Here is a 27,238-nt window from a genome sequence, read left to right as displayed (position 1 = left end):
CCAGTCTCTTCACTGACCTGAGGAAGCCTCCCGCCTTTATGGGCCTTGTGCCAAGGCAGACTGCTGGCACCTTGAGAGGCATGACATAAATGTTGGGAGTGGCAGTGCTCTGGGTTTGCCTTCTGCCCCTTCCTTGCCTGCCAACAAGCCACCGCCCCCCTGGCCCTTCTTTCCTGCCAGTCAGGAGTGGGTCTGCAGCAGCCTTGGCACGTGGCCCATTTCTGCCACTCACCCTTGGGCACTGCAGCCAAATCCATTGGCTTTTGACCCAGACGCCAGTGCCCTCTCAAGCCAGGCCAGTGGTCCATTCAGTGGGGCTGGTGGAGGAGAGATCCGCCTTTCACACTTCAGGGGCGGCAGCTGCCTTGGGTGGGGTGCCCCAGGGATGGGAGAGGGTGGTTCTGCACTCTCAGCCAGGCCTCGCTGGCCCCTGCCCTCGCAGATCTCTCTCCCACCCTGGCAGGTGAGCAGGACAGTTTGTTCCTCTGAGGAGGCTGGCCGTTCAGAGGAACAATGGGCCAGCCAATGCGCCCGTCCGTCTTGACTCAGGCTGCCACTCTTTGTCTCCAGAGCGCTTGCCCAACTGCCCGAGGCAGGTCCAGGCCTGTCTGCTGCCCGGTGTCCATCTCCTCAGCAAAGGACAGGAAGGAGAGTCTGTTTGCCTTCTTCCCTGCCCAGGCACAGAGCAGCAGCTGGCACATGCCTTAGCACATGCGTGGCATGGGAATGCCCACCTCCCCCGGCACCTTCAGGGAGTTTGCCAAGGGTGCTCCAGTGCTCTTCCTGGCCTGCCTTTTAGCTGCCAGCCTTAGCTGAACCCCTTTCCTCCCGTGGGCTGTCACGGCTGCTCAAGGAAGCAGAAACCAGACTCTGCTCTCAGACAAAATTATTTGCATGTATTTACTTACAAACATTGTGCTGCCAAAGTTGATTTGGAAAAAGGATATTGGTTTTGCGTGCACAGGAAGGGAAGGAGGGGGAGGCCTTGAAGTCTTCTGAATAGTTAGAGGACGAGAAGTGCCCCCTTTCCCCTGGTTTCTTGGCCCCCAGCCCTTTGGCAGACCCGCTTTGCCCATCCTTGCACCTCTGAGAGAGTGCTCACCGGTTTCAGAAAAAGCTGTACATCCCGAGCTAATGGAGCTCTGTTGTGCCTTTTGACATTTGGGAATACAGGCGCTCTGCAACCTGCTGCCATACACAACCACAGCATGACTTGCATCAAGCAAGGCTACGACTAGGGCGGACACCCCCAGCCTCTCTGCTCTGGGGCAGGGCTGCCCCCCCCTGGGCAGAGGTCAGCTGCAAACCAAGGCCACTTCTGCTTCTGCTGCATCTTCTCATTGCCTCTTGGGTGCCTGCAGAGCTCATGCTTCCCACGGCTGCATCTCGGCTAGGAAGCCCTCGACAAAGCAGGTGCCGCCCTCCTCCTCGAAGGCCCAGGGGGGTCCCAGCGGCAGCTCCGTGGCTGCTTCCTCCTCCCCCCACGGTTGGCCCAGGGGCTCGGCATACAGCGTCAAGTCTTCCACCAGGGCTGGGACAGGGTGAGGGGGACCCTCTTGGCTCAGAGGACTGACTGGCTGGTCAGAGGAGGCCAGGACCACCACCTCTGCGGCCAGGGAGCCGAGGGCTGCCGTCAGCTCCAGGTCCTCAATGCTGCTCCCGCTGCCAACGAAGGTGTCCTCCAACACAGACGCCCAGCTGAGGTCCCTGGGCAGAGCCACCCCCTCTCTGCCCACAGAGGCCAGAGGCGAGCGGGCACCGGTCCAAGCAGCCTTGCTGGTGCCCTGGCCTGGCTGCTGCTTGCACTTACCGGGGTGGCGCTGCCCCCCAGGAAGCCGGGGCGCCTGTTCCTCTTGCAGGGGGCCTCGTCTCCTCCCTCGGAAGCAGCCCAGCTCTGCACCGGAGGTAGGCAAGGGGGGTGTTGCCTGAGCGGCCGAAATGCAGGGAAAGGTTGGCACCCGCTTCCGCCGGAATATCCCGTCGACGAACCTGTCTGCGTGCTGGGGGTTGATCCGCCAGAAGCCCCCCTTGCCAGGCTCGTCTTTCTGCCGCGCCACCTTCTGAAAGCACTTGTTCAAGGACAGGTTGTGGCGAATGGAGTTCTGCGGAGGGAACAAAAGGCCCATGGGGTGGAGGGGAAGAGAGGGAGGGGTGAGCAGAAGGGTATGCAGAGAGCCCTACGGGATCAGGCCAGGGGGATCCCACTGGCCCCTCATCCTGCTCTCACAGGAGCTAGCCAGATCCCTATTGTGAGAAACTTGCAAGCAGGACATTCTGCGCACCAGAGCCAGTGACTGGCCTTGTGCCTTGTAGCCACCAGTTGCCCTCCATGAATTTGCCCAACCTCTTTTAAAGCCATCCAAGTTGGTGGCCATCACTGCCTCTTGTGGCAGGGAGTTCCATAGTAACTTTGTACCCCATGGATAATTGCTTTCTCTTCTCTTTGTCCTAAACCTCCCCGTCTTCAGTTTTGTTGCATGTGCACAATTTCTAGCGTTTGCAGGAGAGGGGGAAAAACTTTTCTCAATACAGTGCTACCTCGGGTTAAGTGCTTAATTCGTTACGGAGGTCTGTACTTAACCTGAAACTGTTCTTAACCTGAAGCACCACTTTAGCTAATGGGGCCTCCTACTGCTGCTGCACCGTTGGAGCACGATTTCTGTTCTCATCCTGAAGCAAAGTTCTTAACGTGAAGCACTTTCTGGGTTAGTGGAGTCTGTAACCTGAAGCGTCTGTAACCCGAGGTACCACTGTACATTCACTTTCTCCAGGCCATGCCTAACGTTCTCAACAGCTGCTTCTTCCTTGCATTTTCCCCAAACTTAAAAGTCCCAAACGCTGCAACCTTTCTTCCCGAGGGAGCCCCCCGGATCATTTGAGGTGCCCTTTGTTTCTTGCCCTGCAAGAGAGCTCCCTGGCAGAAGTTATTAGTGCCCATCTGAGGAATGTTCCGCCTCCACCTGCCCCTGGTTGCAGCAGCCCCTCCTGCCCACCAGAATGGTGAAGGGCACCTCTGGGGCAGGGGGAGAAACTCGCTTCCCATTTTTGCAACTCCACAATATTGATGGGAGGCCAGCTCCGTCTCTCCCTTCCCACTGGGCCTGACTCTTCCTGCCTTTTGTCATAGGAACACAACATTCTGCCTTGTGTGTGTCCTTGGTCCATTTAGCTCAGTATTGTCTACCAGCAGCAGTGGCTCTGCGGGGTTTCAGGCCAGAGCCTCTGCCCTACTCTGCCCCTGGGGATTGAAGCTGCTGGCAAGGCATCTGCTTGCAAGACCACCTGCTGCTCCGGCCCCGCCTCACCTGCCAGCTGGGCTCTGCCTGGCGGTAGTAGCAGAAGTTCTCGGTGATCCAGGCGTAGATGGCCGAGAGCGTCAGCTTGGCTTCTGGGCTGGCCCGCATAGCCATGCTTATGAGGGTGGCGTAGGAGTAGGGGGGCTTCACCTGCCCGTTGGTCCGGTAGTCGACCGCCTCTGGGATGGGGGCGAGGGGCTGCAGGGAGGAGCTGGAGCTGGTGGGTTTGCCCGTCCCCGTGTGCACCCCCATGGCCGCCGTGTCGCCCGCGGGCGGGCTGGCTGGCGCGTAGGAGCCCTGCTGCAGGAGGCTGGCCGAGGAAGGCTTCTCCGGGCTGGCGGGGAGGAAGCAGAAGCCCTGCAGCCACTGCAGGTTGGTGAGGCTGTCGTCCACGGCGCAGCCAGACCCGCAGGAAGCGCCCCAGGGCTCTGTGCCCAGCTGCTGCTGCTGCTGCTGCTGCCCAGTCTTCGGCCTTACCAGGGACATTCTCCCCGGCCAGGGATAGGCAAGGCGACGGGGGCGTCGGAGGGGAAATTCTCCTGCAGAGACAAAGGACAAGCTGTTGCTCCGCCAGGTCCCCCGCAGGCGCATTTGGTTACACGGGCTCCATTCGCCGGGGCCTCGCCAGCGCGCCTGTGGCTTGGGGATGCGGCTCCCTGGGGACGAGCGATCCGGTTTCGGAGGGTGCGCAGGTGGCAGCCGCCGAGGCTTCGTCTTTACACTCATTAGGGGAGTGCACAGCTCGGCTGTAACCCGACACGGCCTCTCCTCCTCCGCCCCCCTGCGCTAGGAGACCCCAGGCGGCTGGCCAGCCCGGCCCGCCAAGGCTGCCGCCTCTGCCCTCCTTGCGCCCACCTGCGGGACACAAACTCGGGCGCGGCGGCTCGCAGGAAGCTGGGTTTTCAATCCGCCGGTGCCACCTGCGTGGGGCAGTGCCCCCCTTGCTCCTTCCTCCACCAGGCTCTCTGCTTCTGAGCGGCGAGCACCCTTGCGCGGGAGCACCACCCACGCGCGAGAAACCAGGGAGCAGCCAGCAGTTGGGGCGGGGGAGCAAGGTCAGGAAGGGGGGCTCTTGCCAAGGAGGGGTCCCGGGATGAATGGAAGGAGCATCGGGCTGGCCGGAAAATCAGAAGAGAGGTGGAGGGGGGCAGCCGATGGGAGGATGGAGGGGGGCATCCTTATCAGCCATGAGGTTTCTACCTTCCTCTCTAGCCCGCCCACCCCCAATTTCGGGGTGCATCCCCTGTGCAAGGGTCTCGTGCAAAACTCTGAAAAGAAACAAAGCCCCCCCTCCAGTTCCAGGTGCCCCCTTCCCCTCCAAGCGCCTACCTGCTGCCCCGCAGCAACAGGCGAGGTGCGGGCCGCCTTCTGCGAGTGCCAGGGGAGAGTGGCGCGTCCGGCTGGCTCTTTGCAGGCGATGGAGAGAAGCAACCTGTTCAGGCTGCCACCCGCCCCCCCCCCCGCCAGCCCCACATTTCATTGGCTGTCGAGGCCACCTTTTGTCTCAGCCGCTGCCACACGCCGCCACCTTGTGAAAGTTGCTGCGCTGCGGGAAGAAAAGGAGGCAGTTACGCGCAATGTCACCAAGTGCTGGGAAGTTTTTGGGGTTCCAAAAGTGGCTCCCGGGAGGCTTAAGAAGCAGCTGCTGGCAGCCCGTCTGCCTTGTAACGCCGCCTCTTGGCTGCCTGGCCCGAGTCCTGCCCCAGAGGGCCCTTCGTGGCACCTCTGGGGCCCAGGGGAGGTCGGAACATCGGGAGGGCAGCAGCTCCGGGGGTGGGGCAGAGGTGCCCATGGGGCATGGCGCGCGCACAGCAGAGGCAGCCTTTTTGCCTTCACGGGTATCCCCCGCGGGGCCTCCATGGCATCTGTCCTGGGTACATAAAAGCAGATTGCACATATAAACCACAACACACGGCTCAACTATGGAACTCACTGCCACAGGAGGCCAACACGGATGGCTTTAAAAGAGGATGGGGCAAACTCGCGGAGGATAGGGCTGTTGGTGGCTCCTGAATCCCAGTTGCTAGAAACTACAGGAGGAAAGAGGGCTCGTGTGCTGCGATCCTGCTTGCAGGTTTCCCATTGTACACCATAGCATCTCCCTGGCCATTGTGAGAGCAGACGCCACTGCGCCGGAAGGGCCACTGGCCTGATCCAGGACTTTTCTGATGTTCTTAAAGGTAAATTTTCCAGCCGGGACCCGGTGGGCCTTAAACCAGGTCTCCTGCGCACAGTCAACACATTCCTCTTTCCTCTCTGCGAGTTCATTCCATTAATTAATTCAACTTGTCACCCAATTATAATATTGATATGGCAACGTGTGGATGACTTTGGAAAGGAGATTTAAAATTTATAGCATGCTGCGCATTAAAAGAAAACTACATGAAGATGTTGTATAGATGCTATTTGACGCCTAGCAAGCTGACAAATTTAAAGCCAATATATGCTGGGAGTGTAAAGAGAAAGAGGGTACTTTTTTCACATGTGGTGATTCTGTAAGGTTGAAAAGGCCTTCTGGAGATTTGTTTATACTGTAATGAATTGAAAAAAGGTTTAAAATAACTTGTTAAAAAACCAGCAGCTTTCCTTTTAGGTATACTTGGAGAAGGGGTGCCAAATATCAGGAAAAAAACTATGTATGCTATCAGGGCTGCCCGAATGATATACGCACAAAACTGGAAAGAGACGATTGGCAACTAAAACTGATGAAATACGCGGAGATGGAGAAACTTACTGGAAGACTAAGATATAAGGATGATAAACTCTTTGTAGCAGAATGGGGGAAATGTATTGGACATATGAAAACAAACTGTAAACAACTAAAAACATTAGCAGGATTGATATAAACAGGAGCCATGAGGATTATAACAGAATTAAAAAGGATAAATGGGCAAAATGGTTAAATTAAGATATGCAGTAAGAATTTGCTAGAAAAATAAGAAACCGCAAAAGGGAGGGAAGTAGCAGAAAACATCACTGGGTTTGTGTGTGATTTATATTTATTGTTTAATATTGTAAAATGAAAAAAATAAATTAAAAGGGGGAAAACTTGTCACCCAAAGGGTCCCTAAGCAGCATAATCACACACTTTATTCACAGTCTTGTGTCCCTTAAAAATAATGTTTAGATGCTTTATTAAAAATACCCCAAACTGGTCCGGAGCGAAGCTGCTCCCTCCGCTCAGCCCGGGAGGGGAAGGCAGCCCTCTGCGCATGCCCAGAGCATCCTCGCCCGCTCCCCGCCGCCCAACGGACCACATTTCCCAAGACGCGCAGCGGCAGGGCGGAGTCTCGAGGCGGAGCCGCTGTGAGGCGAGCAGCCTCTCCATTGGGCCGGGCGGCTGCCAGTCCGCCAGGCGGCGCCCCCATTGGACGCCGCCCCCTCTCCCCGCGCGCTCCGGGGGTCGTCGTGTCCGCGGCGAGGGCGTCGCCGGAGCTGAGGGGACCAACGGCTCCTCCCGTCGTCGGGCAGCCGCGTCTCGCCGCCTCCGCCTCGGGCCGGGAGCCGCCGGGCGTGGCCGAGCTGAGGCCCCTGAGGCGCGGCGAGGCGCTCCGCCTGGGCCCCGGATGGAGCCCCGCCCCGCATCCCGGCATGCTCTTCGCCCGCATCTCGCTGCGCTACGCCCTCCTGGCGAGGGGCGTGGCTTGAGGGGATGGGGCGTGGCATGTGGGAGCGATGGCTCCGCCCACGCAGGGACGCCACGTGCTCAGCAGCCCACGTGGGAGGTCGGCCGAGCGCTGTTATTATTATTATTAATTATTATTATTTATTTATTCCAAGGGCTTTTTTCCTTTGGGGACGTGTGCCACTAAACATGCTGTGTATCTAAGTTTGGCCTCATTGAGGGCCAGTATTTCAATATGAGTAGGAAAATAAGCTCTGGTTTCCCCAGTAGTGATGTATGGAAGCGAGAGCTGGACCATAAAGAAGGCTGATCGCCGAAGAATGGATGCTTTTGAATTCTGGTGCTGGAGGAGACTCTTGAGAGTCCCATGGACTGCAAGAAGATCAAACCTCTCCATTCTGAAGGAAATCAGCCCTGAGTGCTCACTGGAAGGACAGATCCTGAAGCTGAGGCTCCAAGACTTTGGCCACCTCATGAGAAGAGAAGACTCCCTGGAAAAGACCCTGATGTTGGGAAAGATGGAGGGCACAAGGAGAAGGGGGCGACAGAGGACGAGATGGTTACCAGCATGAGTCTGACCAAGCTGCGGGGGGCAGTGGAGGACAGGAGTGCCTGGCGTTCTCTGGTCCATGGGGTCACAAAGAGTTGGACACGACTAAACGACTAAACAACAACAACAACAGGAAAATAAGAACATTTTTTTAGAAAGAAAAGAAGCACTGGTTATTCCCTTCATCAAGAGACCACAAGGCGGATTATTTTTATTATTAGATATTTATTATTATCTAATAATATTTATTTATCATTAGATATTTATTATTATATTTATTATTATATATTTACACTCCGCCAACAGGAGGCAGAGTGAGGCCTCTCGGCCAACGCCTCCGCAACCCTCGCCAGGCTGGGCTGGGCTGGGCAAGAGGGGCGGAGACGGAGGCCGGCAGCTCCAGCCCCGCCGGGGGAGAGCCAGAGAGGACTGGCCTCTTGGAGAGGAGCCACGTGGGGAACAGGAACTCAAGGCAGCCTACAGATAAAAGCATAGAACACAAAAATACATAATTAAATGATAGTAAATGAGGGCGGAAAGACAAATCACAGACACACATCACTGTGTGCAGAACTGGGGTGAGACAGTCTGAGCATAATGTTGGCCCATCTGCACGGAGCCCAATTCAAAGTGCAGCTCTTGAGCTATAAAGCCTATTAAGCAGCTCAGGACCACAATACCCAAAGAACCGCCTCTCCCTATATAAACCAACGCTGTGATTTCCATCTGAGGCCCTTCTTCATGTTCCTCTGTGTGAGGTCTGGAGGGTGGCAGTGGCTCACCAGTTGTGGGACACTCTCCCCAGGGAGGTTCACCTGGCGCCGTCATTGCCAATTTTTAGGCGCCAGGCAAACACGTTTTTCTTCGGCCAGGACTTGGGCTGCTTGTGTTTCTGTGCGCTCTGGCACTCATCATGGTCCTCTGTGCACCAGAAGCAGTTTCATCATGCTAGCCATGTGACCTGGAAAAGCTGTGGACAAATGCCAGCTCCCTTGGCCTGAAAAGCAAGATGAGCACCACACCCCATAGTTACCTTTGACTGGACTTAACTGTCCAGGAGTCCTTTATTAGCTGATTAATATTCTACAGCCTTGTAAATGTTTCCGTGGGAAGGAGATTTTTTGTTCTGTTGCTTCTTGACTTGACTATTTGTGCTTTTATCTTATTTTTTCCTTGTGAACTGCCCCGAGTTCTTTTGAGGAAGGTTGGTATATAAACCTAATAAGTAAATAACCAACCAACCAACCAATCAAAGGCCATGGATTGATTAGAAACCGAAGACCTGCTTGAAGAGGTACATTTTTGCCTGGCACTTACCAAGATAAGCAACAAAGGTGTCAGGCAAGCCTCCAAGGGAAAAGACTTCCACAAAAAAGGGAGTCGCTGCAGAAAATGGATGCAACTATTAACATGCTCCTCCATTTCCTCCTCTTGTGTTGCAGATGCAGATGTGGTTCAGTGGCCAGCTGGGCTTCCCTGGAGGGTTCGTGGACTGGCGGTTCTGGTCGCTGGAGGATGGCCTGCACCAGGTGCTGGGCTTGGGTGGTGTGCGTCTGACGGAAGCTTCACACACCACCGAGGGCCCCCAGCACATGGGGGCCCACTTGTATGCCAAGCAGTTGACCTTGCTGGAGCTGCATGCTGTGGAGATCAGCGCCGTGCACTCACAGGACCATGGACTGGAGGTGGGGCTCCAGGGGCTGACAGCAGCACAGAGAGCAGATGGAAGTTCTGCGGAAAGGCTGCTTAGGAGGGCTGTGGCCAAGAATATTGGAGGGGACAAAGGGTTAATGGGGTGGGAGAGCTTGATAGGGCTTCCCATGGGTGGGGGCTTTCATTTGGTGGCCTTAACCTCAGGGCAAAGGGCATTCCTTAATCTTCCAAGCAGTGAGGCTCTAGACTGCAGTGCAATATACAGGTTTTCCTAGGTAAAGGAACCCCTGACCATTAGGTCCAGTCGTGACCAACTCTGGGGTTGCGGCGCCCATCTCGCTTTACTGGCCGAGGGAGCCGGCGTACAGCTTCCAGGTCATGTGGCCAGCATGACTAAGCTGCGTCTGGCGAACCAGAGCAGCGCACGGAAACGCCGTTTACCTTCCCGCCGGAGCGGTACCTTATTTATTTCCTTGCACTTTGATGTGCTTTCGAACTGCTAGGTTGGCAGGAGCTTGGACCGAGCAACGGGAGCTCACCCCGAGGGGATTCGAACTGCCGACCTTCTGATCGGCAAGTCCTAGGCTCTGTGGTTTAACCCACAGCGCCACCAGAGTCCCATACAGGTTTTCCTAGTGCAGAGGAAAAAGAGCCCTTTGACTTTGGGTGATGGTGGGCTGCAGCATGGTGGTATTTTGTGGTCACAGAGCATTTGCCCGTGCTGTTGCAGGTGATGGGAATGGTTTGAGTGCCCCTGTACACCCAGAAGATCGCATGGGCGGGCTGCCTTCCTTCCTGGGGAATTCCTTTGTCAGCACAGCCAAATTCCAGCTCCTTTATGCCTTGAAATTGTGGAGAAGCTGGCAGAAGCTGTGGCTGCCACGCAGAAACCGCAAAGGCCTTCCTCAGAAGCAGCCTCAACCACTCCCACAACCGCTTCAGCATCGTCTCCTGCCGCCTTCTGGACCAACAGTCAGGCGGGTGCCAAGGTGCAGCCTCTGCAGGAGAAGGAGCTGCTCTGAGTTGTTTAGGAACTGAGTGAGGAGGACCGAAGATGGAGAAGGCTTTTGCCACAAGCCTGCACTGTGCCGCTACCTTCTTGCCACCAGTGGCTCAGGCCACCCAAAGCCCTCTGGAAGGCTCTGTCCTGAGGAGATGTTCCACTTGGTGCCCTGTGGACTGCTGGTGCTGGCCACTGGATTTATTTATTTAAATAGCCTGTTTGTGGAAAGGCCTCAAAGGTCAGGATGGGGTTTTCGGTTCCTACTTTTAACACTGCACTTCAGGATATTTATTTTTTAATGTGATAGCTTTGAGAACCAGAGGAGTCAATTTTGCTGCTGTGCTGAAAGTGGAGACCAGAAGAATAAAAAACCTTTTTGTTGCACCTGCAGAAGACTAGGCTTGTGTTTCTACCCAGCTGTTAAAACTACATAGCTGACCTTTTGTTTGAACTTATATAACTTAACACAGGGATGCTCCAGAATGCTGTTTCTCTCCCACAGGGGTATACAGTGGTACCTCAGGTTACATACGCTTCAGGTTACATATGCCTCAGGTTACAGACTCCACTAACCCAGAAATAGTACCTCGGGTTAAGAACTTTGCTTCAGGATGAGAACAGAAATCGTGCTCCGGCAGCACGGCAGCAGCAGGAGGCCCCATTAGCTAAAGTGGTGCTTCAGGTTAAGAACATTTTCAGGTTAAGAACGGACCTCCGGAACAAATTAAGTACGTAACCAGAGGTACCACTATACAGCTAACTCTTACTATCTCCAAATGGCACAGTCAGGCTTTCCATAAATTTCCAAGATTAGTCCAAGCTGCCCATTTAATTTGGAAGCTTCTACCTCTCATGTGATTTATTTCAGGTATCTCTACAAGCGAAAGGGCAAAACAGCAAAAATCTGAAATGCATTAAGAGTTCTCATAAACCTAGCCCACCCCTTACGGAAGATTTGCTCAAAAGCGACACAAATGGCAGCATAGGAGTCAAGAGCACAAACTAGGAGCAAAGCTCAGTGGGTGGGCTAAGCCTTAGTCACACAGCCATCCGTAGGGCAGCAACAGCACTGCCCTACCATGAAAGGAGCTTTGCAGTAAGGATTGCTCAGGGTCAGTTTACACGTGGGGTAGAATCCACCAGCAAAACTTTTCCTAGACTGTATTAGCTCAAAGGTATGGAACCCCTTTCCCCTGCACCAGCCCTCATCTGGAAAACCAGAGCATCATCCGGAAAAGCCCAAGTATTAACATTTGCTTCAGAAGGAAATGACTTAAGCTCATTCCAAAAGGGTTCCCTTTCATACAAAGCTGTTTGACTTTGTTAGCCCACCAGTCAGTCAGTCTACTTCACAGCTGCTTACTGTGACAGCAGTGGCTCAGAGTCTTGGCTGGGGCTGGATCTGTGATCTTAGCTGTGCAAAGCACTAAGGCTACGGGGGGATCCTTCTCCACCCTAAGCACAGACCAGCTCCAGCAACAGACTCTTGCTGTTAATTTCCCCCCTTTCTGCTGCTGTGTTGCCTGGTCTTCCCTGTGCATAGGGAGACAATAGGCAAATGCCACAGGGTGCCGGGGGTGACAGTAGCACAGAGTAGCACAAGTCTTGGCAGGGGCAGCTGCCTTTGGTGTGTGCTTCTGAAAAAGCTCTTCCGCCCCAACAGTCGGGCTTCATGGGCCAGAGCCCTGAGGAACAAAGGCAGGAGACCACACTGTTGTGCAATGGTTAAAAACAAGACAGGAGAGTCACAAACAAAACAAACTCTTTTAATCAAAGACATTTAAAGTGACTGGCTGGCCTTTGCTGTTCAATAAATAAGGGTTGTGGCGAACACCACCGTCTTCTCAAAGGGGGCAGGCCCACAGCTGAGGCCTTTTGTTTCCTTTTCCTGAAGCCATCTGTTTAGGAGTAGTGTGTGCACAGACAACAGGCAAGCAGGCAGGCAGGCATACAAGAGCCACAAAGAGCTCAGACAAGGAGTATACAAAAGCATGAAAAGAAAACCAAAATACACATGGAAACAATAACAGCTCAGGACATTCTCAGGCAAAAGGAAAGTTTCAAAACGAAACAAAAACCCACCACAACACACACTTAAAAGAAAATCACACACAATGATTGTTATTTAAATGGACTTTCCTAAATCCAAGCTTGGGGCCCTTGGAGGACATGACACCCTCCCTGCCTTTTACGCAAAGGGCAGCATTGCCAGTGCAATCAACCCGTGGGGCAAGGAAGCACCCCAAGTGTCAGCTCAGCCTGCCAGGGATGTGCCTCTTAATTTGAGAGCCAAAGCTCTGGAAGATTTCTGCCCTCTGCAGCATAATGGGGGTTCTTGATCGTTAATGGAAGGCAGGTAACATTTTATCAAGCCCTAAATGGCAGGAAGTACCACTGAAGCCTTGCCAAAGCCAGCACCACTATGGCTAAACCTGTTGAGTTTGGGAAACTGGACCATCACAGTTCCTCGTGAGCCAGGTGACCAAGACACAGTGGAGGGGTTCTGTGTCTACCCTTCCTCTTAAAGAGGCAGCTCTTTTCCCCGAAGCCATACATAGATAGGGAGCACCTGCCTGGGCTTCTGAATCCTCCTTCCAATTAGACAAACAGCAACATGATGGAAGAGGAAACCTAAGAGCTGTTTTACTCCTTAAAATCGAAAAGTGCAAGTCTCAGAACAGAGCTGAGCATGCAGTCAGATTAAGCCAGTATTGGGGGAAGGGACCCCTTTGGGGCAGGGGAGACCGTGGGCCCTTCATGGTCTGATAGACACTGCAATATCCCAGCACCTTCCTGCTGCAAATGCGGTGAGATCTATATTGCTTTCTAATTCCAACTGGAAATTCAGACCTGCTGCTTCATCAAGCTTTGTATAATCTCAACTGGGTGGCAAACAAAAGGGCATTCTGGAAGGGAGGGAAGAGGCATTTCGTCAGGCAGGGGCCTCCTAGCTCAGAGTTCTGGGCTCACAGAGCAGCATAGTTAAGAAGACGAGCTCGCTGGCACTCTTCCAAGGGTCCACCCGGATGCTGGCAACTCTTCCCAGAAGACGACAGCAGAGGGACAGGCTGTTTGCCCTGCATCCAGCACACCTTGACTTCATTGCAGTCATATAGTGGGGAGATGCCTCCTGAGAATCAGAGAAGTCACAACCCTGTCGGTGCTACTCTCTGCAAAGCACTCCTTCTCCGGAGAGGTGCTGTGCACAAGAGCCAAGCACCTTATCCTACTGGCCTTTAGGGCAGCCATAGCAGATAGCTGTGGCGCAAAGCCCAGATGGGGCAGGGCAGTGCAATTGTGCCCCACCCCACGCTTGAGGGACCAGAGGGCTACACCATGCACCTTTGGACAGCAGAGCCAGGGGTTAATAGCTAAATGGGGAATGGGTGTTGTGTGCAAAACGTGGCAAACAAAAAGCATCCATTGAAGGCCCCGAAGGTGCCTCAACAGACAGCAGGAACCAAAGGTGAGACTTCTGCCTTGCAGCAAAGCAAGTGTCTCCTCTGTACGTCCTCAACCCTGGCTGCAACCTCGTTGGGAGACCCATTTCCACAATTATACCTTGGGACACTGGGAAAACTGACAGGCAAGCACTTCAGGCTCCCACCAGAAGATTCAGCAAAGGAGGAAGTGAAGGGCCCCTGAGTTTCCACAGCAAGGTGAATTCTTCAAGTCAGATCTTCCCACACCTTCACAGCATCCACAGGTCTTGAGTTCTAGCTGAGACTACAGGCAGAATGCTATATACACAGTGTATGTTGAGAAATACACACCCACTCACCCATTTCACTATGAAACAGCCAATCCAAGATGCTTCATTTAAAACCACCCCCAGGCAAAGGAAGCCCGTGTGAGAGGGGAGGCGCTGGAGCTCTGGGCTTCCCAGCAGCCGACAAAAATAGAAGTGCAGCTTATGAAGCCACAACTTTTACACCAAAGGAGTGAAAAACCGCATCAGCCTTCTCTGCTCCTAGTCACAGCATCATGAAAAAAATCAGCACAGTCTTCCTCTCTTTTGTGCAAGGTCCTTCCTCACCCCAAGCAGAGGGCTTGGAGCACACCTGGTGCCCCTCGGGCAGCTGCTGAAAGACTGGCTGGAGGATGAACAGCTGCTCACCTACAGTGCAGGAGGAGGAACATCTACGGGAGAAGCATGACTTTCAACCTGCAAACTCTTCCTTAAGCCCTGGGGCAACACGGGAAACGAGAGCCCAGCAAGATGAGAAGATCTGCCAAGTCTTGGCTAGTTCACAGAGGGGCACCCAGGTTCACGGGATGGATCAGCGAGCAAAACCGTTGTCTGTTTCATCACGTAGAGAAGGACCTGCCTACAAGAGAAGCACTGTTCAGAACCATCAAAGAAAAAGTATCGTGCCACATTCAAGGTGGAGCCTGCACTAGTTCTAATGCACTTGCATCTTAAATTTAAATTTTACTAAACAGAGCATACAACAGTGGGTGCCAGGGTGGCCTCCACTTCGTGCTCCCAGCACAAAGAGCACCCACAGGACAGGAAAATGGCATGACCAGGCTGCAACTTACCTTAGAATCACATTGTCCGGCTATATTCGATGCCACTCTTTGCTGAAATGCCCGACCATGGCAAGAGACTGCAGAGGAGGCTCTGGGCTTGGCGGTAGATCCGCTGGGGAATTGTGCAGGGGCTCAGACTGGCCAAGGTCGATCCGATGTGCTGAAGATAGTCAGTGCACTGCCGTTAAGGAGCCCCAACAATGAAGACTGAGACAGCTGAATTGGCCAAGCCAAAGAAGAAGTGGCGGCAGCAGCTGCAAGTGCCATCGCTGTTGCTCCCTCTGGGAGGAGTCTCAGCATTCCATTTTACGAAGAGGGAAGCGGCTGGACAGCGCTGCAGGTGGCAGACTCAGGCCCACAGAGCACCAGTATGAACAAGCTCTAACTTGCATGTTAGAGCAAGACACTTTGGCGGCAGGGCAAGTTCTTTGGGAAATATTGCTTCCCATGGAAAGAGGGTCCATCACCTGCAAACTCTAATGTGCTCTAGGTCCCCACCCCAGGACACTGGGGTTGCTCAGGGTGCCTCAGGGGAGCAGCATAAATATTTCCATGTAATGTGCATAATGATTATAATTTGGACTTTGTGTCTCTCAAGGCCAAGACACTTGGGCCCTACTAAAGAGGCAATCCACAACCACAGTCTTAAAGTCAAACATGAGCACACCTGGCAATTATTACTTTTGTGCACCAGGAGGAAGCACTAGACACAGAAAGGTGGCAGCTCCACAAGGGTAGGAATTCTTTCCCCTGCAGATTATCAAAATATGAGAATGAAGTCTATTCTGGAAGGGGTGCAAGGCCCAGGAGAGTAAGCAAATATGCAGTAATTTAACTTATTTCAATATATTGCATCTTGCATTGCACTGGACATTTTGGCTCAGGTACAATGTCTATACTAGGAGAGTCCTATCTGGTTGCAGCAGTGGCCAGACCTGCCTCCCCAGCAGGGCCAGCCTGGGTCTTAGCAGGATGAAGGGGCTCTCGCCCTGCCCTGAGCTGCCAAGCACCAGTCCCTGACCTCTGCTCATGCAACGCGGTGCATGGCTTCTCAAAACACCACAGACCAGATCATGAGCAGCATCCCACAGCTTGCCAGACCACCAACAAAGGATATAAGATTGTCCATGGAGGGTGCCCACCATTGATGTACAAAACGTAAGTGAAGCCATCTTTGAGGACGCCTCTTATGGAATAATAGTAGGGCAGGTAATGGTGCTGCTTAAAGTCTCTGTTTTCATAGAAGTTTATAGCAGTGTTGTTAGTGGTGAGGACATGCAGGTAGATGGCTTTGCAGTGATCCTGGGCAGTTGTTGATATGTGATCTTTCAAGCTTTCAAGTAAGAGAGAACCTACCACAGGAGAGAAAGCGTTAGAAGCAACAAAGGCGGCCAACCCACTATCCACGCAGTTTTCACTGCTGCTTTGCTGTGGCTGAGTTTTAGCTGCAGTAACATGCCCTTACTCTGAAGCAAGGGTTCCCCCTACCTTGTACCCCCCCTCCCCGCTAGTACTGGAACAAGAATGCTTCCATCTCTTAATTTTTGGACTACTTAGCAGAAGCAACACATTGCACAATGTTGCCAAGTGTGACCCTGGCCAGTGGACACGGGTAGCCTGGCAAGGGGCTTGTCAGGTTAATTACAGCTTGAGACATATACTCTGGGGTGAGGATGAATGACCACTTATGTCCATTAAGGGGCAGGCTTTCTGCAGTTTTAAAACACAGGCTTGGAGCTGTGCTGCAGTGAAGACCACGACAAGGGCTCTGCCCCCTCTGCCTGACAAGGCTTCCACACCACATTTCCTGGCATCTTCAGCTAAGGCTGGGGGGATTTTTTGTTTGCAGTATGAAAGTGTCACAAGCACTTCAGTTTTTAGTTTAGAGGAAAGGCACATTTCCAGCTCCCATGATTGTGAGGATAGGCTTGAAAGCATGGAGGCAAAGAATGACAAGCTCTCAGAAGCCACAGGGAGGCAGGTAGTAGCTGGGGGTCCTGCCTCAGAGGGGACACATGGAATTCCTTGCCCCTAGACATGGAGAGCACAAAGTAGCACCACTCTTCTAGTCCAGAAATGTGAATTCCCTTCTTTTTCAAGTGCAGAGGAGTATACACAGATGTGCCATCAGCTCTTGTGCTTGTGATGCAATTACACAGCCTTTTTTGGGGTGTTGTTTGACTGACTACAGCAGTGCAAAGTATTTAAAGTGCAATCCTATCCTATGTATGTCTACTCAGAATCAGGTCCCACTGTGTTCAATAGGGCTTACTTCCAAGGCAACTATGCATATGAGATTGCAAGCTAAGATACTCTTACCTATGCCATGCTTTCGAAATTCTTTTACCACTCCTAAGCTTAAAATGTAAGCAACCTGAGTATCCACCGGGAAACTGGAAGCTAAAATGTCACCATCCTAAAGGGGAGAAAAAAACCACAACAGAAAGGCATTTACTCAACACACAAAGATACAGAACCCATTTTTCTGGCATGCTTCGTGCTTTTTGCCAAGCAGCCTCTTTGCCAATCCAGCCTCCTTCACTTGGCAACTTTCTGTTTGGAAGTTGGATGGAGGCAAGGAAGATTTGGAGCACACACACACACACACACACACACACACACACACACACGTGTCCAGGGGAGGGGAGCCAAATGGAAATTGGCAGATGGTAAATAAGAACATGGGAGTTGAAACTGGAGTCTATGGAGAGGGGCAGAGAACAGTCAAAATTGAGAAAGTCCCTACCCAAAACTACTGGAAATCCCTTTCAAGCCCCAGGATCTCTAGCACACGGTTGAGGAGCCTGTGGCCCTCCAGATGTTAATGGACTGCAACTGCAATCAGCCCCCCAAGCATGGCCAATGGCTGGGGATGACGGAAACGACAGTCAGACATTTGGAGAGCCATAGGTTCCCCACCCATCCTTTAGCAGATGCTGCCTTCACAAGCAAACAACTGAAACCATGAAAGGCAGCTAGCTTGCTGTCCCATTATAAAGGGACTCCATGATGCAAGCCTCAATTGCTCAATGGCTGGTGGGTAGGCAAGGGTTGTGCACCTTTTCCTGGAGCGGGGCCCTCTCTCATACCTCTTTGTGCACTTTTGTTCGACTCTTGATCTCAGCTACTATCATTCCCACAATAGAGCCTCGGTAAGTGGCTGCCAGGGAAAAAAACTTCTTGTTGGAGGTGATGTCCCGATACCATGAGTCAGGGTACCTGGGAAGAAAGGTACAGACAGAGGTGAGGGAAGAACCCAACACATCTCATACGAGCTGCAGCACATGTGCAGTGGAAAGATTTCCCCTGCTGTTTCTTCACATGGAAAATTTCCCCTTTCTAAACATAGAATTGTACAGTTTGAAGGGACCCCAAATTTCATTAAAAAGCAACAACTGTAACATACAGATAGATGGATATAATACCAGTCAAGCTGGGTAGCTGCAAAGTTGTATTTAACTTGTTTTCTAGTGACTTTTCCTAGAAAGCATGCATTAATATAAATAGGATGTTAATAGCATTCAGAGTTTGTTTATAATTTAAAGGGGGGCAGTGATGTGAGGAAGTGTCTGCTATTAACAGTCATTTCTGGGGAAAGCCTTGTGGGCAAGATAGTGAAGCCTGGAGGATCAACATCCAGGCCCAAAGCCCGAGGTTCCCTACCCCTGGTCTAGATGGCCTTTGGTTGACAGTTCTCTCATTTTATGATCAACTGCCCCAGCATAACAACAGGATCTCTGAGTCAGCTCTGGCTGTGGTTACACCTGCCAGTTCACGAAATTCAAGGAGGCAGATTCCATTCCTCTTCCTCCCTCCCCCCCACCACAAGCAAATCAGTTGCAAGAGTCCAGGCTGCAACATACTCTATTGGGAACCAATCACCGCAGAGCTGCTTGACTGTGTCTATGTCATCATGGCACAGAAGACGGAGGTATATCTCACTAAGTGCAGTTGGAGGCACCTCCTCTGTCATTCACACCTGGAAAAGAAAAGGAAGAAAAGGTTTTTAAGCAAAGGTTGGATGACCAGCTGCCATGGGTGCTTTAGCTGAGGTTCCTGCATAGCAGAGGGTTGGACTGCTTGACCCTTGGGAGTCCCTTCCACCTCAACAATTCTACAATTATATGATCACATCCTATAAAAATACAGTGGACCCTCGGGTTATGTTACCTTTGGGTAACGTAACTTTCGGGTTGTGAATTCGGCAAACCTGGAAGTGTATACTTCTGGGTTTCGCCCCGCGCACATGCACAGAAGCGCTTTATCATGCTGCGTGCGTGCGTGCGCAGAAGCAGCGCCTCTTATGGAATTTTCGGGGCCCGTACAGACCCCCGGAACAAATTACATTCGTATCCAGAGAGTCCACTGCAATATAAAATAATCATCAAAATGACTGGCTCGCCTTGAAAATATTCAAACTGTCAGCATAAAAAGATATTCAATAAGCATCTGAAAATTTATCCTACCTCTGCAAGCCCCTCCTACATCCTGATGCTATTGATCTAAGCTCACCTTGCAATGTCCGCCTCTACCCCCCCACCGGAAGGAGGCCTGCAACTGGTCCTGAGCTGTCTGCTTCCTATTCACTTCCTATGAGCTGCTTTGCCAAACTCTGCACTCCAGGAAATTAAACTGAAAAGCAAACATGTTTGCTTGGTTTGAATACAGCAGGTGCAGGGAACCTTTGACCTTCCAGATGTTGCTGAACTACAACTTCCATTAGCCCCAGAAAGCATGGCAAATGGCCAGGAAGGATGGGAGTTCCCCAAACCTGGAGAGGAACATGATTAGATAACTAAAAGAACAAAGAGTCTGCCTGAGCAACAGGCAGAGATTTTCCCTCGGCGACCAAGGTACAAAGGACAGGTCTGTGTGTATGCATTCTTCACATGATAAAATGAAAGCTTCTGTTGGGACTAAATTGGGGGTGGGTGGGTATCTTGCTGCTGCATTAAGCACTGTAATGCACTCTGTACACCAAAGGCAACCTAGATGTTCCCAACACCAAACAGGAAGAGCAAAGCATTCTCTCTTTGCCATGTGTATGTTGCAGACAAGCCAAATCCAATGACCCCGACTGTGGGAAATTGCCTTGGCAAATGCTGCTACTGCCAGCTCTACATAGACATAAGAAGGGAAATGTCAGTGCTGCTAATCTTTATTCAGTTCCAGGAACATCTTTGATATTAACTCAACTGCTGGACCATCTGTTACCTATTTATTTTAATCTAAAGCCCTCTACTGGGGACGTGGGTGGTGCTGTGGTTTAAACCACTGAGCCTCTTGGGCTTCCCGATCAAAAGGTCGGCGGTTTGAATCCCCATGACGAGGTGAGCTCCCATTGCTCGGTCCCCGCTCCTGCCAACCTAGCAGTTCAAAAGCACGCCCAAAAAAGTGCAAGTAGATAAATAGGTACTGCTCCGGCAGGAAGGTAAACGGTATTTCCATGTGCTGCTCTGGTTTCGGTGTTCCATTGCACCAGAAGCGACTTAGTCATGCTACCCACGTGACCTGGAAAAACTGTCTGCGGAGCAATGCCGGCTCCCTTGGCCTGAAAGCGAGATGAGTGCCGCAACCCCAGAGTCGTCTACAACTGGACTTAACTGTCAGGGGTCCTTTACCTTTACCTTTTTTAAGCCCTCTACTAGTGTAAATGTAATACAAACAACAATTTTGTGTACTGAATTCAGCAGAACTTACTTCCAAGTAAACATGTGTAGGGTCAGAAAATATAGTTCTCATATGACTTTAGTGGGGCTACTTTCATGCACAGGATCACACTCCATGGCAGAGGTAAATCAGACTGACAGGCATCCATAATGTGGTTTGAGAGGAACATCTGGCTCAAACCCTCCTCCTATCCAATTAGTAAGTGGGTAGGGGAGTTGATGAGTGGAAGATCTAGCCTTGGGATGGATAGCCCAACTTGATAACATTTGCCTTTTTAAAAGTGCCAAAGGACTTTTTATTATTATCATCATCATCATCCAGATTTATAAATTGCCTAACAATTCCAAAATGTAGTGCACAGATTAAAAACAAAGACAGTCCCAGCCTAAAGACTTACAACCTGAGAAACACAACACAGAAGGAAAAAGAGATGAGGAGGGAAAGGCAAATGCAAAACCCAGTCACCAGCTGTTAAAGTTAGAGTTCTTCAGCTGAGCTGAAGGAGATGGCCCTGGTACCCACCTCTCCCTCTCGCCTGTCAGATTACTTCCTCTGCTGCAGCAAGAATTCTGGCTAAAACCTTTGTCTGGGAAGTAGGAAGACTACCCAGACTCAAAGCAGCAGGAAGCAAAGAGGCACAAACTGCCAGCTTACCTTCCAGAAGAGGCCAAAAGCCAGAGGGGACAGAACTAGTGCAATGTCAAGCAGACTCTCTCTTCCTTGACCAAATGGCCTCCTAGCAGCAGGACCACAGCAGCCCTATGGTTGCACCCCCTACTCATGCACACCTTTCTTAAGAATCCTCAGAGATGACCCCTGCAGAAGTGGAATCCAGCACTCCCGATTAAGCCAGCTACCACCCCAAACCTCCTTTCAGTAGCTTCTAGGTCCTCTTAATAACACAACGGAGGCAGGCTCACGACAGTTTATTATTAGTGTTGCTCTAAAACTGGGTCAAAACACCATGTGCTTTGCATTTTGCAAAGAAAACGCTTTAACACAGCAGATGGAAAATATCACCATGGGGACTTTGCTTCCTGCAAGACGGCTGAGTCTTTAGGGGTCTCGTCACAGCAGCTCTGATGGCTACCAGACACAAAGGGAAGAAAATCACCACCAGTATGAGAAGACATTTTGATAACACTGAATATTTTTGGACCATACACAGTACTTCAGAATTACAGATAAGGATTATGTGGTAACTCCTCCCTGAGCAGATGCACTCTTCAACCATCCAAAGTAAGTCCTGCTGATTCGTGCTGCACTTGCAAATGCCCTCTTCCCATGTTCAGAACAACTTCTACTGTCATCCTGTCTTCACTTCCCAGAAAAAAACAACCATTCCTTTAATCTCACATTTTGCAGCTTTCCAGTCTTGGAAGAGGTCAAGCTTTAAACTGACTTCCTAAAAAGCTTTTGAAGAGCTTCCTTCAGAATTTCCAGTGGGCTGTTTGAAAATGACGAATATTTCTTATCGTTTGTCTGTTTTAAACTCTTATGGCTCATTCAGACTCGTGCTTCTCCCTTGCCTAGAAAGCATTGGTCCCAGTGGTTTTGCCCTTGCTCTGCTTTCTCCTTGAAACCTGCTCCTTAGAAAATGTCAATCTGGAGAAAACCCAGTAGATATCAGGTTTCCCTGGGGGGAAACAGTGGGGCAAAGGCAAGTCTCCAGCACATGGAAAAACACTCACCCAACAGGCTTCACTCTCAGCATTTCAGGTAAAGCGCCTGTTGCTATTTCCATTCAGAGTGGTATGTTTGCATCCTCCCTGTGAGGCTCATTCCATTGTTGCTTGCTACTACATCTCATGACCACGAACTGTAAAGGTTAACTATGTACAAAAACAAAGTCTTTGATATACAGTGGAACCTTGGGTTGCAGACGTAATCCGTGACACAGGCATGTCTGCAACCCACAGCGTTTGCATCCTGAAGCGCCGCGCCTGCGCGATTTGGTGCTTCTGCACATGCGCGAGTGGCGAAACCCGGAAGTAACCCATTCCGGTACTTCCGGGTTTCCCGCGGTCCACAAACTGAAAACACATAACCTGAAGCGTCCGTAACATGGGGTATAACTGTATACGCATTTTATATTTCCTTCTACCCATAGAAAGCTCTCTCCCCAGCAGCATTGGGTCCTTTCAACCAGCAACCAAGGCAGAGGTTTGGAAACTCTCTTGCTATCAACATGCACAACCCAGTTATTTTTAAAAAAATAATAATACCTATAAGAGATGCAAAATAGCTTTTTAGTGACAGGCATACAAATTATTCAAGGTCCAAAGTTCAAGTTAGAAATAAGAACCAGGTTTTTAATTATTTAAAATGGAGATGGCAATTAATCACAAGGATAGAATACCAGCAGGTACAGCAAAACTATTATCACATTAGCATCTCCCTGTCAAAACCTAATGGCTTCCATGGGAGAGGAATAACACAAATCAGTGAACCTAGACAGAAGCAGCATAAATCCAATGAAATACAGCGGAACCTTGGTTCTCGAACTTAATCCATTCCGGGAGTCTGTTTGACTCCCGGAACAGTTAGAAAACCAAGGGATGGCTTCCGACTGGCTGCAGGAGCTGCACTCAATTGGAAGCCGCATCGGACGTTCGGTTTCTGAAAAACATTTGCAAACCAGAACACACACTTCTGGGTTTGCAGCGTTCAGGAGCCAAGCCATTCCGGAACTAAGGTACCACTGTACCGAAAAACAGCTTCATTGTTGTGAGCAGTACCAGCTAGAGGCCTGTGTGGGGACTCAGACTAGATCAAGGGCCTCTCCCCTCCCACTAAAAGGGAGACTTATAGGTTATCACCTCCGCCATACCAACAGCCCATTGTTCTAGCAATGTCACTAAATAACTCCTGCTGCTACCCATTCCTCTGGTGCCTTCAGTGGACAGCAGGAGTCTAGTTTCCCCCTTATTAGTAAAAACGTAACTGATCAAACAGAGCAATGGAGAAAAATACACCTATTTTTAAAAAGACCAATGGAAGAACAAGGTGGTCTCATTTAGAGAACACACATCCTCTTTACGCAAGGACCTTCCCACTTCCTGCCACTCAACCATGTTCTTACAAATTTCAGATCCATCCAAGCGTTTGTTCATCTAATATTAAATTTTTAAAAAGTTATCTCAACATGAACCAACAAAATGACAAAGAGTTTGCCGTCAAGACAAGCTCCGACGTCAGAAATGGCTATTTCAGAGTATACACAGAGCTTAAACTGATTTTAAGAATTTCCCAGTAAAAACAACAACAACCAATAAAAGCAATTCTGGGAAACTGTTACATTTCAGGGCTCCAATGCAGAATTATCAGCTCCATCAAAGACTTCAGTTCTTGCGATTCTTTGGAAGATGCTACAACCATTCAACAGGCTTAAATGCAGACATGCCCTTGGTAGCTTTCATCTTCAGCATCTTGCTCATCTAGGCTCTTGAAAGGGTTCAAGCAGCATTAATGGGGTGGACAATTCCCCACCATTAAAGGGGAGGAGGCAATCACTGCAATCCTGTGGACCTTCATTCTGTGTGTGAGCAACAGAGCCCAAGGTCAGGGGGTGACTTCAGTATAGCCCTGGAGGATTAATGCTGCACCTCAGACTCTAAAAAGGAAATGGGAGCATCAGCTCAACCCCAGTGTGTGCCATGTTGATACAAGTGCCACCAATCTTAGGAGGACGCAGAAAACTTTGCTAGCAATCACCCACTTGCAATTCAAGCTCTTCAAGGACACTTTCAAAAGCCAGAGAAGACTTGGCATCCTGCTTCACCTTCTGAGCCAAGTGCAGCCATGACCCTTAGCACCCCCAGCATAGTCACAGTTATGCTCCCCATCACACTTTATGCTACTCTCACATAAAGTCCTTTGTTTCCTCTCTGCCTGCTTGTTGTCATCCCAAATGGCAAATGTTCCCATTTTTCTCTTCTGGTGCACTTCACAGGAGGCCTGCCTGTTTCAGGCTCCCTTGTAATGAAAAATGTAAAGATTGAAGATGATGTCTTCACCCAAAGACATCTGCCTGTGAAACAAAACACTCATGGTTCCTATACCCATCCTTTTAAAGAAGGGGAGGGCCTATCGGAACTGTGACTTGGATCTTTCATTGGAATGCAAAACATCCGATGCATTCTGTCTCTCTCTCACACACAAACAAAAGCAAACCTAAATGCTATTTTCAGCTTTAAAATATCAACATATTCCAAAGAGGCAATCAGGAGCAACCCAGGATAGATACAGCCCCTGCCTTGGCTCACCTGCAGCAATATTAGGACTAGTCTTGACTTGATCTTACTTTTGGGCTGCTGTAAAGTCCAACTGCTAAGAATCCAGGGTCAAGAAATCCTGTAAAAAGTGGTGAAGACACTATTACACACATCTCACCTCCCTCTTCTCCTTACTACTTTGAAAGAATCAAAACCATTACCTTTATTCAAATATGGATTCCAGAGCAGTAAACAGAAAAAATCTAAATATCAATAAAGTATTAAAACCAACAATAAAAAGAATATATTCTAAAAAATCCTGTGAGTTAACAGACCAAAACTACTCAACAAGCTAAAACAATAAGTACAGCCCTGTGATGTGATGGTTAAGAGCAATGGACAAGGACCTGGGAGATCAGAGTTCACAGGAAACACACAATTAGGTCTTATGGCAGAATCAAATGGAAGCAACAAGCTTCCCCAGGAGCCACAAGTAAATTATGTTTACTCCATCCCCAAGTAAATTATGTTTTCAGGATGGTTAGTTTTTTATGGTGACTGTTGTGGCTCACTGAATGTTTGTTGCATTGCCTTGGCTGCTGTGAATGTTTGAAAAAGCGGCATGGAACTCTTTCAAACAAATAAATTAAACTTCTTATCTCATGGTGACTTTTGGGAGGGGGCAAAGTCAAGAGAGAGGGAAGTGAGATGCCTCCTCAGGAATGCCAGACCAGTGTTAACCTGAGAGGATGTGGCTGGCACTGGACCCGCCAGGGGGAGGGAGGGTTTCCTTTGCAATCCTGGCAACTGCTTGCTCTGTACTGACAGGGGGGGGCCTGGGCAGTATCTTCCGCATTAATGCCTCCCACTAAGCAGGTTGCATATTCTTCTTAGAATGGGTGTGCTTTTATTTTTATTTTTATGTACTTTTATTAAAGATTTCTTGGTTTACAAAAGCACGTGCAACGCCTCTTTTTTCAAGTTACATTTTCTACAGATCAGTTTCATTTGTTGAGACATTAAGTGTCACATTAGGAAGAAAAGCGGGGAAGAGGTGGAGTGGTGTCGGGTGGCGATGTTTCTATTTTACTTAATGTGTGGGCTTTTGTGTCAGCGAGAACGGGCGTGCATTTAATGTATTATTTTAACGGGTTTCTAAGATGCATTAATTTACGTGGGGTTTTGTTTATTTGGGGTTTTTCACTTGGTTGCAAGTTGCTCTGAGTTGCCTTTGGCTTGAAAGGGAATAACAGCAACAATACTAATACTGTGTGTGTCGGGAGCGCGCGAGCGCGCGCTGCTTACGATACTTCGCTTCGATGCTGCGACCTTTGGGCGAAGGGCGGCTAATCGAGAACCTCCTCGGGCGCCCTGCTGCTCTGCTGCCAACCCCCCAGGGCCCAATCCCGGGGCGGGAGAGGCCTTGCTCTCAGGGAGGCGGAGGCGGAGGCGGCTCCCACGAAGGGAAAGGCCGGGCTGCCGCCGCCGCCGCCGCCGCCGCCTCCTCCTGGCCGGGGCCTCCGCCTCCGCCTCCGCCTCCGCCGCCGCTTCTCCCCCGGCCCCAGTCCCGCCCCGCAGTCGGGCCCCGAGGCGGCCCGGCGTACCTGAGGAGGGGCGGCGGCTGCCCCAGCTCCAGGCCGGAGGCGGCGTCGGCGTCGGCCCGCGGCTCGCTTACTTCATCCCGGGGAGGGAGTCCGGAGGAGGGCGAGGGCGGCGGAGACCGAGCGGGGCCGGGAGCGGATACCTCAGCGGCGGCGGCGGCGGCGGCGTCAGGCCTACCTCGCAAGAAGGCGGCGCCCCATTGGCCGAGCGGCAGGAGGACGGCGTCACGTGGCGGCCCGTCACCATCGAGGGCAGGCGCTGCGGCCGCGCACGCGCAGACCGAGGCAGCGGAGTCGGGCTGCCTGTAAACAACGCCGGAAAGGAAGCTCCGCCGGCCGGCGGCTCCGCGCATGCCCAGTTGCGCTCCTCCCTCCCCACCCGCTCCTCGTCCTTGGCTGCCTACTAGCCAGATGGAGCCTCCCTGGTCAGGCGCAGTCTACCCCTAGATTGCCCTCTTGGAAGCACAGAGAGACCCCCCCCCCGAGGGTCACCTGGTCCAACCCCCCTGCAATGCAAGAATCCTCTCCTGTTTTATGTGCTTTCCATAAAAGGTGTCAGGTTGGCCTTGGGGGTAGGGGGACTATAGTAATAATAAATAAATAAATTTTATTTATACCCCGCCCTCCCCAGCCAAGACCGGGCTCAGGGCGGATAACAACCAATAATAAAAACAAGTTGATTAAAATGCAACTTAAAAAACAAGATTAAAATGCAACATTAAAACATTAAGATTCAGCCTCTTCACAGGAGGAGAAAGGGAAAAAGAAAGAGGTGGAGGGAGTTCTCATATAGATGACTTCCCATACCGCAGGCAGCGTCACCATCATAATATATTTATTTAAACCCCGCCTTTTCCCCTGAAGGGACTAAGGGAGGGTTTACAGATAAAATGGAGGCAGATAAACACGTGTCCCCCCCCCCACAGGGAATAATTAAAAAGACAATTAAAGAACACTGATTGAATTCAAACTATATATACAAACATATCAAATCTATTTAAGACCATACAAATAATTGCCCCCCAAATCTAGCATGGCACCAGCCCTTTGAGTAAAAGTAGTCCACGACCAAGAACCTGTTGGAACCGCAACT

The 27,238-nt window shown here is 50.9% G+C and overlaps 3 protein-coding genes across 7 annotated transcripts; 1 reads left to right on the top strand and 2 right to left on the bottom strand.

The window, feature by feature from the left end:
- Nucleotides 1-58: 58 nt before the first annotated feature.
- LOC307203226 (forkhead box protein J1-B-like) lies at nucleotides 59-4,791 on the bottom strand. Of its 2 annotated transcripts, XM_079953887.1 has the most exons (3): nucleotides 4,626-4,791; nucleotides 3,306-3,835; nucleotides 59-2,102 (listed from the first exon to the last, which is right to left on the bottom strand). In XM_079953887.1, exons 1-3 carry the CDS (start codon nucleotides 4,774-4,776, stop codon nucleotides 1,365-1,367), a joined length of 1,419 nt encoding a protein of 472 aa, XP_079810013.1. In that variant the 5' UTR covers nucleotides 4,777-4,791; the 3' UTR covers nucleotides 59-1,364. The 2 variants fall into 2 exon arrangements, with proteins under 2 accessions (XP_079810013.1, XP_079810012.1); XM_079953886.1 differs by lacking the exon at nucleotides 4,626-4,791 and having other exon boundaries at nucleotides 3,306-4,037.
- Nucleotides 4,792-4,873: 82 nt separating this feature from the next.
- Nucleotides 4,874-12,206, top strand: NUDT16L1 (nudix hydrolase 16 like 1; the record flags this gene model as incomplete). The annotated part of the gene is given in 8 exon segments (XM_079952859.1): nucleotides 4,874-5,134; nucleotides 6,564-6,926; nucleotides 8,914-9,156; nucleotides 9,855-9,869; nucleotides 9,873-9,888; nucleotides 9,891-9,971; nucleotides 9,974-10,641; nucleotides 10,884-12,206. Coding segments are annotated over 7 exon segments (1,152 nt in total). The 3' UTR covers nucleotides 10,147-10,641; nucleotides 10,884-12,206.
- On the bottom strand, nucleotides 11,878-26,324 carry NAA60 (N-alpha-acetyltransferase 60, NatF catalytic subunit). Of its 4 annotated transcripts, XM_079954030.1 has the most exons (8): nucleotides 26,149-26,324; nucleotides 24,596-24,683; nucleotides 18,524-18,639; nucleotides 17,750-17,879; nucleotides 16,980-17,076; nucleotides 15,778-16,012; nucleotides 14,670-14,833; nucleotides 11,878-14,455 (listed from the first exon to the last, which is right to left on the bottom strand). In XM_079954030.1, exons 3-7 carry the CDS (start codon nucleotides 18,631-18,633, stop codon nucleotides 14,677-14,679), a joined length of 729 nt encoding a protein of 242 aa, XP_079810156.1. In that variant the 5' UTR covers nucleotides 18,634-18,639; nucleotides 24,596-24,683; nucleotides 26,149-26,324; the 3' UTR covers nucleotides 11,878-14,455; nucleotides 14,670-14,676. The 4 variants fall into 4 exon arrangements, with proteins under 4 accessions (XP_079810156.1, XP_079810155.1, XP_079810158.1 ...); XM_079954029.1 differs by lacking the exon at nucleotides 24,596-24,683; XM_079954032.1 differs by lacking the exons at nucleotides 24,596-24,683; nucleotides 26,149-26,324 and adding an exon at nucleotides 20,985-22,882.
- Nucleotides 26,325-27,238: the final 914 nt, after the last annotated feature.

The sequence above is a fragment of the Podarcis cretensis genome (genome assembly GCF_951804945.1).
Source record: "Podarcis cretensis genome assembly, chromosome: 14".
In the NCBI taxonomy this organism is placed as follows: Eukaryota; Metazoa; Chordata; class Lepidosauria; order Squamata; family Lacertidae; genus Podarcis; species Podarcis cretensis.
Note: the sequence above shows the minus strand (reverse complement) of the source record. Positions and strands in the feature narration are given on the sequence as shown.